The 16,646-nt window shown below is 40.9% G+C and overlaps 1 protein-coding gene across 5 annotated transcripts in view; it reads left to right on the top strand.

Moving 5' to 3' along the window:
• ITM2C (integral membrane protein 2C) overlaps nt 1–7,885 on the top strand; it is an 88,729-nt gene extending 80,844 nt beyond the window's left edge. For all 5 annotated transcript variants that reach the window (XM_019478718.2, XM_059730920.1, XM_006274166.4 and 2 more), the window contains 2 exons: nt 2,427–2,577; nt 4,534–7,885. In XM_019478718.2, coding sequence (XP_019334263.1) covers nt 2,427–2,577; nt 4,534–4,625 — 243 coding nt within the window. In that variant the 3' untranslated portion in view covers nt 4,626–7,885. The remainder of the gene's footprint in view (nt 1–2,426; nt 2,578–4,533) is intronic.
• Nucleotides 7,886–16,646: the final 8,761 nt, after the last annotated feature.

Here is a 16,646-nt window from a genome sequence, read left to right as displayed (position 1 = left end):
CACTATAGCATGCCGCTACAGCAACACAGAGGCAAAATCTAACTGTGTGCTGTGTGCACGGTGCAGTAACCACCCATGCTGCACCGTAGCAATGTCACCATATGGCAACATGTAGATGTGCCCTACAGTAAGTGTTTTGATTTAGTTTTGCCTAGCTTTAAGATCAGTGCGGTTATGCAAGCAGCCTTCTTGGTGATTTGTATTAGTTTGATACTAGAATCTTCTCCTTTCTGGGAAGCAAGCTCAGTTTGTCTCTGAGTTCTGGATCTCCCATCAATACCAAGCCTTAATCCTCTCAAACTGCAGTGATCTCCCTCCCCCTTCCGCTGCATTGGATTACTCATGCTGGTCATAGGATAGAGAAATCGGGGACCTTTTGCCTCTGGTCCCCAATTCAAATCTAGCCTCTTTACTGTTGCCTACAACCTGTCACTATCGGATGGCTATTGTTTGGCCTCTGAGGGAGGTGGCTGATGGTACCTGTTACATTTCCAGACTGATCACATGCCAAAGATCAGTACAAAAAGCATCATGAATCGTTTGCCTCAACAGACCATTCTAGGACTGAATTTTAATATTAAGTGATCCTCCTCTTACCCCAGAATTGTCTTCATTGCCTCACAGAGGGGTTATAGATATTTTGAATATTTTAAAGGTTGCCAGGATACTATGGTTGAGAGCCATATAAATGAGAGAGAGAGGATTAGAGAGAGAATGATATCCATGCCATGCTGCAGCGATCAGTCTGATGAACAAATCGAAGATCTGGTAATCCAAATAGTTCCATATTGAGCACTTGAGGATCTCTAAGTGACTGCTGATGCACTGTATTTACTACAGAGACACTTAAGTGCAGCATGATTCTTATGAGCAGCCTTTTGCAAAGACTTGGGTAGCAATGTCATGACCCTGTCACAGTCTTGTGATTGAGGAACCTAATACTTAGTCATTTTAGCTCTTACAAATACTTAAACCAAAAAGGCCGAAAAAAACGGCATTGATTACCTTTCCCTCATGCATCAGGGACAAGACAAATCCTGATCCCCAGCTCTGCATACTAACATGATCGGTTGTGCCAGTAATTGAACGTGTTGTGCAGCCTCTCTCTCACTCTAATGCAGATGGATCAATAGCCTACATTTTATAGCACTGTTGTGTTAGCATATAAGAACTCAAGCTAATAGACTGATACTGCAGTATGATAAGAGAGTCTCGTTGATCCAGTAGGCTACACCAGCCCAACAACACAGCACTGTGATAAGATGGCTTGCTTCTCAGTTGTTGTCTGTGACGATAACCAGTACTTTGGCCAGATGGTAACTAAAGAAGCAGAGTCTGAAATCTTGGTTTTTATTATTGCTCTTTTTTTTTTTCTTAAACATAGATTTCCATTGGACTTTCCCTGTTAGGTTTGTAGAAATAATGGTGGTTGGTACATAAGTTTTGGTTTAGAAGAGTTAATGCAGATGGGTTGAAAGACTTAAGTGAACGATGAACATAAATGAAAATCTTCAAGTAACGGCATAGCTAATTTTGAAGCTATTCTAAAGCACCCAGGCAAATTGCATTTATAATGCCCATCCAGGTACCCAGTACTTCCAGTATAGTTCTAGTGAATGGTAAAGAACTGATCATTTTTCAATCAAAAATCACTGCTGTTTCCTTGCACAGCATTTGTTTTAAAAAAGTAGATGTACTTTTCAGCAGTGGGTGCAACTAAAACATATGGTACCAAATGGTTTCTAATAGTATGAAAGTTCAGTATTTCAAGGCAAATTACTATTTATAAAGATGGTGTGTTTGGGATGAGTCTCTTGTAATGATTTCAAATGGCTGAGATCTAAGGCAATAGGAGAAGAAAACAGATGCTGCAGTAATAGTTGTTCTAAATAAATCAAGTGGAAGGAAATGTGGAAAGCCAGGGAAACCCTTGATGTGTATGAAGTTTGAGCAAAGTGTATTTTTGCTCCTAGGATGAAGACATTTGTACAGTGTCTAGCACAACAGCTAGGCCCTCATCCCAACTGGATTGGGCACTTCTGCTTTAATAACACTGGCCTAAGATTCTGTTATCTAATATTTTGTTTAGCTTAAGTCCTTCCGTGATTAATACTATTATAACATTCTCTTTCCTAATATATGTAGATTTGACTGACAAATTTAAAAAATATATATTTTGTAATTCCATTCCAAAGTCAAGCTTTCTGTCTCCGTGTGCTTTTAATGAAATAGAAGGATGTGTACTGGTATATAAAATTCCCTGGAAAATGGAGCCTTAACCCGCCGATATTTTGAGTAAGTTACTTTTAAAAAGCCCAAGCTGCCTTGTGAGCTATAGGCAGTTAAACTATTTGTTCCCTTGAAAGGGAGATCACAGCATATTATCAGACAGACTGTATTTAATTGGTGGAAAAATGTAATTTCAGAAAGGGACATACCTGCCTCAAACCTACATAATCCAGGAGGAGATGATTGTCACGGAGCATGTCAGTGACATGGAACAGCTTGGCTCCTTTATCTACCGCCTCTGCAGTGGCAAAGAGACTTACCGGCTGAAGCGCAGGACTGCTAGGAGACGTAAGACCTTTGCGTGGTTTGATTATATTAGCCCTGTTCTCCACTGTGCTACTACTATAGCATTTTCTGTGGTGTGTACAGTAGTGATTACATCCTGGTGGCAAGAGGGAAGGTCTCTCTTTGTGGAGATCTGCCCAAAGGCAGTCTTTCAAACACCATTTGTCAGCCCTGCTCACTACAATATGCTGAAAGCTGTGATGCAAAAGTGTACTGGCCACTATAGGCATTCCTACTGCTTTCCCTATTAGCCTATTAATAAAAATGCATGCAGGAGCCAGAAATCCATTTACCTGAGGGTTCCCAGGGCTGAGCTAGTGTTAGTGATGTTGGGAAGTGCTTGGAAAATTTCCCTAATGCAGACACCCACTCAGTTGGCAACTATTCAGTGCAGAAGAGATTGGCAAATTGCCTTTTAATTAATTGAGCACCTAAGAAAATAACAAGACTTAAAAAATGGTGAAAAGGGAGCATTAGACTTTGTGAGATCCTGAAGTGATTTGAAGAAAGTTAGTAATGAATGCCTTGGAGTCAAATGTTAAAGTTGCCACACATACTGTTTTAACTTCAATATGTTTGCTTAGAGATTGAAAGTCTTTATTTGCCTCTATTGCTAATACTTACGAGATTTAATCTTGGTCCTCAGGAGAGGTGGGGGCTGCAAGCTTTGGGTCTGTGAGCACAGCCTCTATTACTTGAGGCTGCATTTTTTCCCAAGTCATCCCAGACTGCTGTTTTTTCCTACACTTCCTTGTCAGAATGTTCTGCTCTGAATGATAGTTTACCCACTGCTCCCTGCCCCCTTCCCCACACCTGGATGTTATGGTGATTCATATAGATATGAAGCATGAAACATCTGCTTTCATTGCAGCTTCAGAATGCAGAACAATACAGGGAAAGTGTAAGGGAAGTAGCAGCGGTTGTAGCCCAGGGGTGTTAAATATTTATTTTTTGGAGAGGCTCAAATTTGCTTCAAGGTCAGTTGGCTATAACAGAGGTTGGCAACCTATAGTCCATGGGCTGAATCTGGCACATGGAGGTGCACTGGATTTGGCCAGCAGAGCTGGAAAGCTTTGCTTCTGACTGCGCCCATGCTGGGTCTGGGTAGTAGGCTGCACTGGGGCTGGACACTTGGAAGCTGCACCTGCATCACCACCACTTCTCCTCATCCTCTACTCCCTGGTTGCAGCATGGGCACAGCTTCCAGTCAGTGTGAAACTGAGCTGGAGCTGGGCAGCTTTTACTCACTGCCGCATTTTAGCTGGGAAGTGGGGAGAATGGGGAGAAGCAGTGGCAGCAGTGTGAGTATAGTTCCCAGCTGCCCAGCCCCAGCAGAGTTTTTCTCCATCTAGAAGTTGTGCCAGTATGCAGCCTAGGAAGCTGGGAAAAGCAGCACTGGCACAGCTTCCAGCTACCTGGCATCAGCATGGGTGTGCACAAACCCCCTTGCCACCTGACCCATGCTGAACTGGAGCCAGGTTGTTCATGTCTGTGGCTTGCAAAGTTGCTAGCCCCTGGAATATAATGAAACTGCAAGCGGGATGGTAAGTACTTGAGCACCCTTTGATTTAATTCAGAGCCTTGATCTGCTATCTCTTGGCTTGGCCCGATTGCATGAAGCTTTCTCATGTCTGCTGACACCGAGAAACTATATCTCAAAACCCAGTCTTTCCACAGTTGGCTTTGTCGCTCTCCCTGCACAATGCATTGACTTTATTGTGACTCCACATGGGTATAGGCATCTGGGTATTTGGTTTATATTGTTGGACTGGGGCCTGGATAGAAGAACAGAGGGTCCTGAGAAAATGAATTTGTATTCTGTTCCTTGTTTGCTCTGTCATTACCCTATTTCAGCACATTACAGTGGCTTGAGTCCTCATCTGATTGTTTATTGCACCCCACTACTCACCTATATAATGTAGCCATTCTAACTTCGTCTTTGCTTTTGGTCTCTCCTAGGTATCAATCGGCGTGAGGCTGGAAACTGTAATCACATTCGCCACTTTGAAAACACTTTTGTGGTTGAAACTGTTATCTGCAAGAAGTTGTGAATCCTGCTTTCCAAATGTAACTTTCCTCTGCTTTGCTTGCACACACACATGCATACACACACACGCACATACATAGACCCCCCTCCTAAGAAGTACTAATCTATCTTACTTTTATATACACCCTTCCCCACTTGTGCAGTACTAATTTCTCCAACCCCATGTTTCCACACATTGGATTCTATTGTCCCTGTACTGTGTGTAGTATCTACTTGAGACTATTTGCTGGGCTTAAATTTATACAGTGATCAAAATGAAAGATCTCATGAGTAGATGCAGCCTTTTATGATCACTGCAGGACAGGAGTTTCTTCTCAGGGGGAAAAGCAAGAGAGCTAGAAGCAGAAGGTAAGGAATAGCAGGCACTGATAAGTTTTACTCTGAGTCAGTGGATGATGTCATGCAGACATAGTATTTTGAGCTAACATTGGCACAGAAAAGCCAGAATGCCTCTAAGGAAAGTTATAATTTTGGTCCTGATGCAGTAACTGCTAGAACAGCGTTAGATGCATCTGAGTAACTGTTATGGGGTGTGGGGAGGTCATCAACTCAGAATGGTTGCAGATAGGAAATTTCTGCAAAAATGTAATAATAGAACTAAATATATGTTCTTGTTTGAGGTCATCCAGTGAAGGCATCTGAAGAACCCATTTCATAAATGTCTGATGTAATCTTTATACTCTGTTGGTGTGACTTCATCTGAAAGTACTGCATAGTGTATATATTTTGAGTTAAGGACACCTGACCTGTGAACCATGTTGCAGGTTATGCCATGTCATGGAGCCCTCAGTTGATACACCATCTGAGTAGGCGGGGCTCCTTGGGAGACTGAGGGAAAAGGAGACTGATTAAGTTGAATGGAGAGTAATGGAATAGACTGACAAAGCTCCACAGCTCATTATGACCACAAAGCAGCAAATGGTACCTGTGTGTGTATGCTATACCTCTGCCAAGCTAGGACAAATAATGAAGTAAACCTTGACTGGCTCTTGGTCACATCATTGTGATCTGCTCAAGTGGGGGAGACTTTCCCTCAATATTTAGGCCAGCACCCTGAGCACCAGTCCTTGCATACCAGGCAGGCAGGCATCACTTTCCATATATTACCTCTAAGTAATTGAACGCAGGGGTGGTCAAAATGTGGGCCGGATGCAGCCCACCAGGCCATTCTATCCAGCCTGTGGGGCCCCTAAAAAAGTTAGAAAATTAATATTCATCTGTCCCCAGCTGCCTGTCATGCAGCCCTCGATAGCTTGCCAAAACTCAGTAAGTGGCCCTCTGCTCGAAATAATTGCCCGCCCCTGAATTAAAGGGTGTAAGTTATCAGAACATTACTGAAGTTCATTTAAGTGATCATTGCAATTAACCATGGCTGTTTACAGCACCGGAAGATCTGTCCCATACAATTCTAGTTAATGAAGTCAATATCAGAGGACATCAACACTTATTTTCTGTGTGGCTATCTCCTCTGGTTATGCATCATCACATATCTTGCTACCAACCTTTTTCACATGCCCCCTCTATGCATGATGGTCTGAACCATGGGGAATTTCCCTTCTTTAGTGTGTGTGGATACAGACCAGTTAGTTGGCTGGGTGCTGGGCATGGACCATGGCCTTCTAGAATTCAAAGTTCTATGCTTCCAGTCCTGAAGCAGATAACAGATCATGTTTCTGCTGGTGGCTGGTCTTTAGAGGTCTTAATGCAATGTTTTTGGCTCCTTTAATGAGGGGAAGAGAGAATCACAATTCTTACAACTGGTCATGACCTGGCAGGCTCCTTAATATGTCTTTTTACCTGTCTTAATACATGAGCAGTGATCCCTACAGCAGAGCACATAGTGTTAGCAGTGTCGCTGGAGCAACTGAGTAATTTTTGAGAGGGCACTCATGTAACAGTTCATTTTTTATAGGTCAGAAGCCCTGGTGTGGCCTATTTCTGTGCTAAATGGTGTCCTGTCACATACTATTTGGCACGTGAACTTGATATGATCCAAATTGACTTCTTAAGGGGTACGCAGTTTATAATTTTAAAAAATGTTGAACTGCTGCTATGATCAAACCCACATCAATACAAGGCCAAGATTTGGTAGATCAATATAGTGAAGAAAAATAGTGTGAAGTGGACTGCATGTCTATTGATCATCAGAGAAAGAAACAGTAGTATAATTATGTATTCTTCACTCCACTCTATAAATATTGTTAAAATTAATTAGTTCCTTGAAATGCAGTCAGAGTTTTTTTGGCCTGGGACAATGGGGTGAATTTCAAATTGGCAGATTCTTGTTGGTTTCCAGCAAATCTGGACTTTTCCCCATCTTTTGAAATTAATTTGATGTTTTAGAAAAAGCAAATGCAAGTACAATCATTAACTCAGCAGAACCCCCCCCAAAAAAGTTTTGTGACAGAACTCTTAAGAAATAGTTCTTTGAACTAATTATATGAAGCCAAAAGCAGAATCTTTAGGCAAACGTATAATGTAACTCTCACTTATTTGTCCGGAATTATGGAGATTGCTTTTTATATAAACTTAGGATCAGTCATAAAACAGAATCACTGAGTTTTAGCAGGCAAGGATAGTTTTGTTTTACTCTGTTCAAACTCATGTAAAATGACATCTTGCACAGCTCGCACAGCTAAGTAAGGTGTGTTCCCCACACTCCAGTAGTGAATTTACTTTCTTCATCATAGAATTTCATTTTCTCTGCGAAGTAGAGCCACAGGGATGTGGGGGAGGGGAAAACAGTTTGTTTGATGGACATGCAGCAAACTGGTAAATTTAAGCCCTGCATTTTATTTTTGTTTTTAAGGATCTCAATCAGCCTGCACTCGGGTGGAATTCAAACTTTTCCCCTTCCTTCTAATTCTGCATGATTTAACTGGTCATTAAATATGCTAACTATGTGCAGTCCCTGAACTTGAAGGACAAAGCCTTGGTTCCTTAATGTGAAGTAAAGTAATCACAGTTTCATAGGATGAAAACAGAAGACTTAAAATGCTTTGTATATTTTGTCTGTTAGAATATTACCTTTTAGGAAATGTCAGTGAGATAATAAAATCTTTTATCTCTGATTTCTTAGCTGTCTGTATTTAAAATTAAGAGTATGGGATTTTTGTGAAGCTGTTGTTTGAGGAGTGTCAGACCCTCAGCTGTGAAAACTGAAAACACTAATCTATAATAATTGCATCCCCAAAATTGATTCCTCCTATAACTGCCCAATATGTTGCATAAATGTTGTCAAGAATTAAAATTTTATAATTTACAGTGGTGATTTTTTCTGAAGTTTATCTGGACGCGATTTGCATCACAATTATTTGCATTTGTACTGCAGGAAATTCTTGAATTTCTACCAGAAGAGAGCTGTTTGTCAAAGGTAACTCTGGACTATGCATTACTTATAAAAATTTTAACTACAGATATCAAACTGTATTGATGGAGGAAAAGCATATGCCAGTAGTTACCTCTTGGGACAGAAAGTCTCAGTAATTGACAGAGATAAATAATCAGTATGTTCTGACTATTTTGATTAGTAGCATCTAGAAAATTCTCCGTTATGGCTGTTAATTTATTATATCATATAGACGGCTTAACAATATTTAAAGGTTAAAATTGGAGGCTCTGGAAAGCCCTTTAATGAACCTGAGAATGCTGGTGAACGAATAATTCACAAAATGATGTGTTTAACCAAAATTCAGCCAGTCATTTTGCTTGTGGAATATTTCAAGCAAATCCCAATGTGCTCAAATCTCTTCCTCAAAAACATTTTTGGATTTTTTTTTTTCCCCATACCGTGGCCCAGTTGTACATGTTCTAAATTTCAACTGCATTGTTTAATTGGGGTGGATTGGAAAAGTTATATGATATGAACCCTGTGTACATGAAGTGAACTTCAGTATTCGCGCTGATAACATGCACTGAAACTAGTTCACTCTTGACAGAATGCAACACACAAAGGAAGTGCTACGACGGGAAAAAAAGGAAAGATCTACTGAATATTCATAGATTTTTATTATTTCCTCCATCTCTAGTCAGGAAACAGGTATTACACCTGGTTCATTTCTTCACGGAGCTGCTGCCTCCCTGTAGCTCCCTTTGAGTGCCCTGAAAACAAGGAACTATTTGGCCTGCTGGACCTACTAAGCAGGGCCTCTGGTGCTTTCTTGCTAGCTGCCAGCCTTGAGAAACGTGGAAAAGAGGCTCTGGTTGCTGTGCTAAATGCAGAGGAAGTCTTGGGGGATTTGCAGAACAGTGGAATATGCATGACAGCGCAGGTTGGCTTACTTCTCAGAGCTGTCAAATCTTCCTTCTAGCTAACGGGTGAAGAAAAGAAGCTGGCAGGTAAGGGGGAGGGTCTGTCCAATTGCTGGGAGGCCTGAATGGAAGGATTAAGTTGCGTAGTCTGAAAAGAAATCAATTGTCTCAGATGCTAAGAGGAGAAAACTAGTGGATGGAAGGGGGTGTCATAGAGAGAATGGGTAGCATGGAAACCATGCTGTGGAGTGGTGGTGGTGGATCTGGGAGGGTGAAGGATGGAAACCAGAGAATTGCTTGGAGGTAACCGAAGGGAAGGGCAGAGAATCCCTGAATATGCAGGGGTCACAGATTATCAGTGTGGGGCTAAAGGATGGTTGGTGGGAGGAGTAAGGAGTCAATCAGGGCAGAGAGTGAATTGTGGAGGATCTGCGAGAAGAGAGAAATTAATCGGAAAGAGGGAAAGGGAGAAGAGGTTGAGGGATATAAAGGTAGCATTAGGGGAGTTACAGGTAAAGGATATGGCTTGGAGAGTTGAAGGCAGAGGAGGAATACTTTCAAGAGGGATGAGTTAATAGGCTTGTGAGGAAGACAATAGTTTGGGGAATGGTATTAATCAAGGGCATATGAAGAGGTTAAAGGGGCAAAGCTTGGATATAGGAGAAAAGAGATGGGCTGCTGTGTCTGGAGTACTGCATGGTCTGATGGAACTTGAGAATTGTAGAAAAATAAAAAAGGATTGCTTGTGGGAGTAAAGGCAGAATATACTAGAGATTACAGGAGATGTGAGGGAAATTAGAGGAATGTAGGAAGTATGAAAGACAGACTTGTACTGGGGAGTTGAAGGGCAGAGAATGAACAGAACATGGTTTGGGTCAGAGAAAATAGGATACTATGAACAGTAACAAGCCTGCATAAGATGCAGGCTGCACTTTGTAAGAAAAGAGGGGAAGAAACAAGAGAAACTTGGGAAACGTGAAATGACAGGAGAAACTTAGACAGCAATTACAGTTTTGGATTTCTTGCCATGTTAAGCTAAATTTCACCCCACCTCTGATTTTTTCTTTTCCTGTGGTCTTACTGCTCATTTGGGGGATAATTGCTGCATCTCTCTAAAGTTTTAATTGCCAAGTTACTGAGAACATCAGCCACAGTTCCTACACAACATTAGGATATGGACAAATGAAGAAATTGCATTGAATTACAAGAGGGTAGGAATTTACTGTAGATCAGATGGTCTACAGTAGTTATTTGTGTGCCTGCTCTTCCTTCCTAAGTGAAAGCTAAACTATGGCTGGCAACTTAGCCCTTAATTTGAAAGGGTAACTAACCACAATTTGGCCTGTATTTATTACAGGGTAGGAATGGACACATGAAACTGGTCCTGCATATTTGTTAATCTGTAGTAAATCCTCACCCACTTGTAACTCACCTAGACTTGTTCATGTGTGCATACCCATAGTGACTCTGATCTGCAAATGTAAACTGCAACAAGTAATTCTGGCCTGTTATACATGGTAATGAACTGTGCACATTTCAGAAGTTTGCCAGAAAGGACAAGTTAACTGGCTTCTCTCTGGAGTGGAAGTGAAGGCTCAGGCTCAAGCTAATCATTGGACACCAACATGCCGGAGTCTCAAGCTAGCTGGACAGGGACAGCTGGAACTTCAAAGGCAAGGAGAGCTGTACATCCTCCTCCCCACATTTCCAGCAGCTGGAACATTTTATCCCCACATTACAAGCAGTGGAGTTGCTTTCACCTCCTTTCCCACTTCTGAGGCCTCTGGGAGCAGCATGGTTAATCGCCCTTCCTGCTACTCCTTCCTAAATGCTTCCTCTGGGTTTCTAACAGATCACTTCTGGCCCGTCTGTTCTTGATGCAAACTCTTCTTACCTGTCTGGGTCTGTTGTCCAGGGCATCTCAGCAGCTATTTCACTCAGGAGGACTTAGCTGAAGACCTCCTGCTATTGTCAGCATCATGTGGGGCTTGGTCCTTTTGGAAACTTCCTTATTCAGTCCCCTTTGTGTTGTGACATATTAAGTGTATAGTCTTTGCAATGTCACTGCCTTGCTGGCAGTGATATCCACTGCCAGAATGAGCCCTAGCACCACCTATGTCTAGTTTGGAAAAAATGAAATGAATCCATGGATTTTATGAATCATCTTGCTAATGTTACATCCAAGTCTGCCCTAATAAAAAGTCTCCCCTTTCGCTGTGTTAAAAGCTCTCTGCTGTTTTTATTTGGAGTGTACCAAAGCTCTTGGAAAATTCATTTTACTTTTGTTTCATTTGGTACCATTTCCCTGAACAATGCTTTTGTTAAGATGATAAGCTATGTCTTAATACATTAAGCATTGTTATGGCCTGCTCTGCTTTTAACACCATGGCCATCTTGAGTCTCTCGTAATCCACAGAAGAGCAGCTTGTCTTTCTTCTAATTGATTTCTTTTGAACCCTCAACTTTTCACAGTTTTTCTTTCCTTATTGATGTATATGCAGGCCCTTGCTAATGTTAAACTTTAAAGCAAGTCTGTTTTTTACTAATTCTTCCTTTATCTGATTTGGATTTGAATTAATAGCAGGGATATACGAAAGGCTACAAATAGATTCTAATGGGACTGCTGGGGAAGTATTCCACTCATCAGAGAGGGCTCTGCAGAGGTGTTATTAGGTCTGTCAATTTAAACGTTAAAAATAAGGCTTAACATGATGGCAGCCAGCACCTAATTTATTTAAAAGTTATACCCTCTTCTGTGTTCTAAGTCAGATAAAAAATTGCAAACCCAGTTCAAACTTGATCTTGCATTGCAGCTAGGAGCAATTTTCAAAACTGTTGGAATTTTTAAAAACTTTTTGTAACACTATCAAATTAAATAGAAGTCAAACAAGGTTAATTTTAAGACCCAGCAACTTTAGTCATCTATCTCTTACATATACATGAGTTCACAATATTTCATTGAAGGCCTTTACAAGACTGTCAAATCAATCTTGTCTCATTTAATACAGCACTAAGTCTATCAAAGGTATATTGGAAAATTCCAAGATTACAGCTTTTCTGAATGTCTATATTTTTATAAGAGGCAAGGATTTTTGTGGGTGATAATCTTTTACTGGGCCAATTGCACAGGTAGGACAGACTTAAGGAAGCTTTTAAGTGCATTCTTCATGTTTATTAAATACTCAGCACCATGTTACAGGCATTTCTAGATCCTGAAAGCTTAGAATGTGAAAATGGCTTTTATGATGTCATAAGCCTGAATAATAATATTAGGTCCCCTCTACATATTACTGATATCACACAATTAACTGGTTAATTGTGCAATTACATTGAGACCAGTTATACCTACAAAGAACCTATCATGGCATAAAAATCTCTAACCACCTATAAAATTAGACCTTGAAAAATGTGCGCTAACTTTATATCTGGTTGCTGTTGAGCTTTAATTTGCATGCGTTTCAGGGTCTCCTCTGCTATGCTCCCAGGCACAGGGGTGCACCATACCCAGCCGGGACTAGGAGTCCTGCAGCTGAGGGGACTCTCAGCCCCAGTAGCTGCTGAATCTGGGTCCCGGCAGCACTCTGCAACTGCTGGAACCTAGAGTCCTCAGCTGCAGACACTTGGGCCCCACGGTGTGACTCCTGGTAGTGGTACTCAACTGGTTCCTAGCAGCAGCTGTGGTCTGCCAGCCTCAGGGGTGTGTGAAGCCCCCAGGACTGGGAGATCACAGCTGCCATGATCTTCTTGTCAGTGCAGAAGCAGCCCAGCATTGGGCTGCCCCTGCACCAACAATAAGGTACAATGGGATCTAATGCACAATCCCACAATCATGCCTCATGCCATGCATGTGTGGTGGGGAACCTTAGGACAGCATGTTTTCTATGTATTAGAATTATATTTCTTCCTGAATTCACCAGCTGTTTTCAGACTGAAGATTTTGGTGAGTCCTTAGACAGTATGAAGAATGTAGATCTCTTGATTAATCTCTGCTTCTGAGTTGCTTCTGGGGTGGGGGTCGGGGGGAGTCGGGACGGGGAATGGAAGTTTTAAAATTAAATTTTATTATGGAAATCTGGGATTCATTCAACTGAACAGATTATGTAGGGGTGAAATGCAAGGCATGCCCAAATAAGAATAATTTTAAAATTTATCTACTCCATGAGAGACATGAGGTACCAGCTGATGTACCACATCACTGAAGAACTAACAGAAGACTGTTCTCTATTCTAAATACATCTCTCTCACTGTGATATTTGAACTGCCCAGGTATTTTAATGGGAAGTTAGAACCAAAGTGTAATCAAGATTTTTTTGAAATGTCAGTATTGTTAACTATTTCACTACAGTTCAAAGTTTCCCAAGAAGAGAAGCGATCTATGCAACATGCTGTGAGTAGTGTCTCATGTAGAATTAGCAGTATTCTTCCATGCATTGCCTCCTTGTTTTATCCTGTTTTGGTAAGGATGTTGATTGAGCTATATCCACAACGATGATTGTGAAACTTCATCAAAATAATGACTACTTACAAGGAATGCTGATAATTTTTTTACAATAGATTATAATGTACCAAAAATTGAGTTGTCATTATTTTGAAAAATCAGCGTTTTTTATTTAAATATTTGATTTAGATTTCAAAGGCCACTTTAAAAAGAACTTACAAAAGAAGCCTCAAGCTGCAACATTTCCTTTCAGGTTGAGTAAAACATTCTGGTTTTTCATTTGGGGGGTTTTATTGCAAGGAAAAACACTGAAATGTTTGTGTTCTGGTTTGACCTTAAACCAAGTTTTTCCTCATATTCCCTGTCCCCTTAAATTTAGCCGCCACTCAGAAACCCTATTATTTTATCCTGGTTTGCTTACAGTATGGACCGGTAGGCAGAACCAAGCTTGTCCTTGTCTGCAGAGTAAAAAAAAAAAAAAAAAGAGAGAACTAAGTAGGTTCTCAAACACTGTACCACCTTGTTGAGTTCTTCCCAACTATGTCACTGAAGTCAATTATGTGTTGGATAGAAGGGTTACACTTGTGGTCAGCAGTAATCTGTTACAAGTTCTTGACACAGTTACTGTCACTTGCCTCTGTGACTACTGTGCCTCACAGAGAAGGCAGAAGGTAACATCCATGTCTTGTAGAACAGCCTTTGGGCTTGAAGCTGAGCTTGTTTGTCCTTGGACACAAAGCACAAATAACACTAGCTCCTTCTCACTTCCCTCTAGGGAATCAACAGTACACCTTCTCCATCCCCAAGGATCTATGAATGGTCAAACCGGGAAGGAATTTCTAATCTTCTAATATTTCTTTATAGAATTTCTGTGGCCACATAGGACGCATTATTAATATCCTGACCTCTCTTGAGTGCTACTAAATATTTCATATACTTGAAGCTAAAACCAAATACATTCTGACAGTGAATACTTGTAGGTCAATTGTGTACTGCCGGGAGTTTGACTAATGAGGACGAACAAAAAGTGCAGAAGATGCATAGCTTTGGCAAATGTCATGTTGGGTGATGACATTCACAATTTACAGGTGTTTCAAGTGCACATGGGGAAAGTTTAGGGATGCTTATGGGGTTATAGTGATAAATGATGAAAGGGATTTAAGGAACCACTGGAACCTTTAAGGAAAAGATAAATCAGGCTGTTATTCAGGAGAAACTTTTTAACAGGAGTTTGTAGTGAGAGTGATGGCAATCCCATGCTTATGGTACTTTCAACTACACTGAACATGGAGCTAGAGACTACATTGCAGTATAGCAAACAGTCCTTGCCACAAAACAAGTGTGATTCACAAAATGAATCCGGAGATTAAGATTAAAAATCCATAGCATTGAAAGCATTCTGACCAGTTGTTCTTTGTAACAGAAGAATTACTCAATTATTTTCCCATAGTCACAAAATGAGTGAAAGGTAACATCAGATTGGACACATTACAGTGGACAAAATTCAAATCTTGACTGCTACATTGACTGCTTCAGAGAAAGAATGAACAATGAAATAATCAACAGTAAACACCACTATAACAATCTTTCCCTCCGAGAAAAGGGCCATAGAATCTCCAAGATCCAACCACCAAATACTAATAAAACCAGCAGATAAAGGAGGAGCTATAGTTATCCTTAACCATGGAGACAACATAAAAGAAGTCAACAGACAACTCTCTGACATGACCTACTAGAGAAAAATCCAACTCTCCTTTTCACCTCAAAACCACCGTTGCATCATTTCCATCTGAACTACAAGAAAAACTCATACCCTGATCACTACCCAGTCCAGGGACTTCTTACACGCTCCCTAAAATCTATAAATGAGGGTACCCAGGCAAACCTATAATTTCCAACCAGGGAACCCTAACTGAATAAATATCAGGTTTCATCAAATCCATCCTAAAACCTTTTGTCATATGAAGACCAAATTTTATCCAAGACACAACAGACTTCCTATGAAAAACACAGACCACCTTCCCAGCAATACCCTCCTAGCCACCGTGGATGTTACCAGCTTATATACCAACATCCCACACCAGGATGGCATCCAAGCCTGCCTTGCATATCTACAAGAGCAAGTTTGCAACTCAGAGTACAGATCTAAAGATATTACTGAACTTATCCACTTCATCCTCACACTCAACAACTTCAGTTTCAAAAACCAACACTTCCTCCGGACCATGGGCACAACTACGGGCACTAAAATGGCTCCATAATATGCCAACCTCTTTATTGTCCACCTAGAAGGAGAATTCCTCAAGAACTGCACCATCAAACCCATGTTATACCTGAGATATATAGATTATATCTTCATCATTTGGACCAAAATCCTGCAGTTTCTGATTGATTTCCATCACAACTTCAATAATCATCACCTTCCATCAGACTATCTCTTGAATACTCTACCACCAACATTTCTTTTTTAGACACCATGATCAATATCCAGAATGGTAAAATACAAATCACCATATACAAGAAACCCACAAACCAACATACATATCTACACAGAACCAGCAATCGCCAAAAAAGTGGTAATATACAGCCAAGCTCTATGATAGCACCAAATTTCACTGAGGAGAATACCCACAATTGTCACCTCACACATCTCAAAGGGCTTTCACCCAACAAGGACACTTCTCCAGAGGGAGAGCTCGCACTTTTGAAAGAGCCACCCAGATACCATGTGAAGAATTGCTGCAGTACAAAGAGAAAATCCACACGAATTGCAAACCACTAGTAATGACATACCATCCTTTCCTGGAACCTATACAGAAAATCCTCAAACAATTGCAACCCATACTAGAAGAATACCCAGTTCTTAAAGAGAATTCCAAAACCACCCATCCTAGCCTTTAAATAAGCACCAAACCTTGCTAACCTCATCACCAGAAGCAAACTTCCTCAGGCCCAAACCACACAAAATGGATCCAGACCATACCAGGGCAAGAAATGTAAAACCTGCCAACACATCTCCATCACCCCTACAATAGCTGCACTCCACAACAGAACCATCACTATTCCTGGATCTTACACCTGCACCTCCAGAAATGTAATGTATCTCATCCAGTGCACCAAATGCCTTGATGGAAAGTATGCAGGAGAAACCAAACAACAACTTGTACCAGAATGAATATATATCACAAATCCATCAAAGACAAGAATATCCAGTTACCTGTGGGTGCACACTTTTCACAAGACAATCACTCTCTCTCTGATCTCTCAGTTCTAATCCTCAAAAGGAATTTACATAAAAAGGAAAAAGGAAAACACCTTTTGTAGACAAGCCTACGA

Source organism: Alligator mississippiensis, chromosome 7 (genome assembly GCF_030867095.1).
Source record: "Alligator mississippiensis isolate rAllMis1 chromosome 7, rAllMis1, whole genome shotgun sequence".
NCBI classification, from domain to species: Eukaryota; Metazoa; Chordata; order Crocodylia; family Alligatoridae; genus Alligator; species Alligator mississippiensis.
The sequence above is the reverse complement of the archived record's forward strand: the minus strand, read 5'-3'. Positions and strand labels throughout refer to the sequence as shown.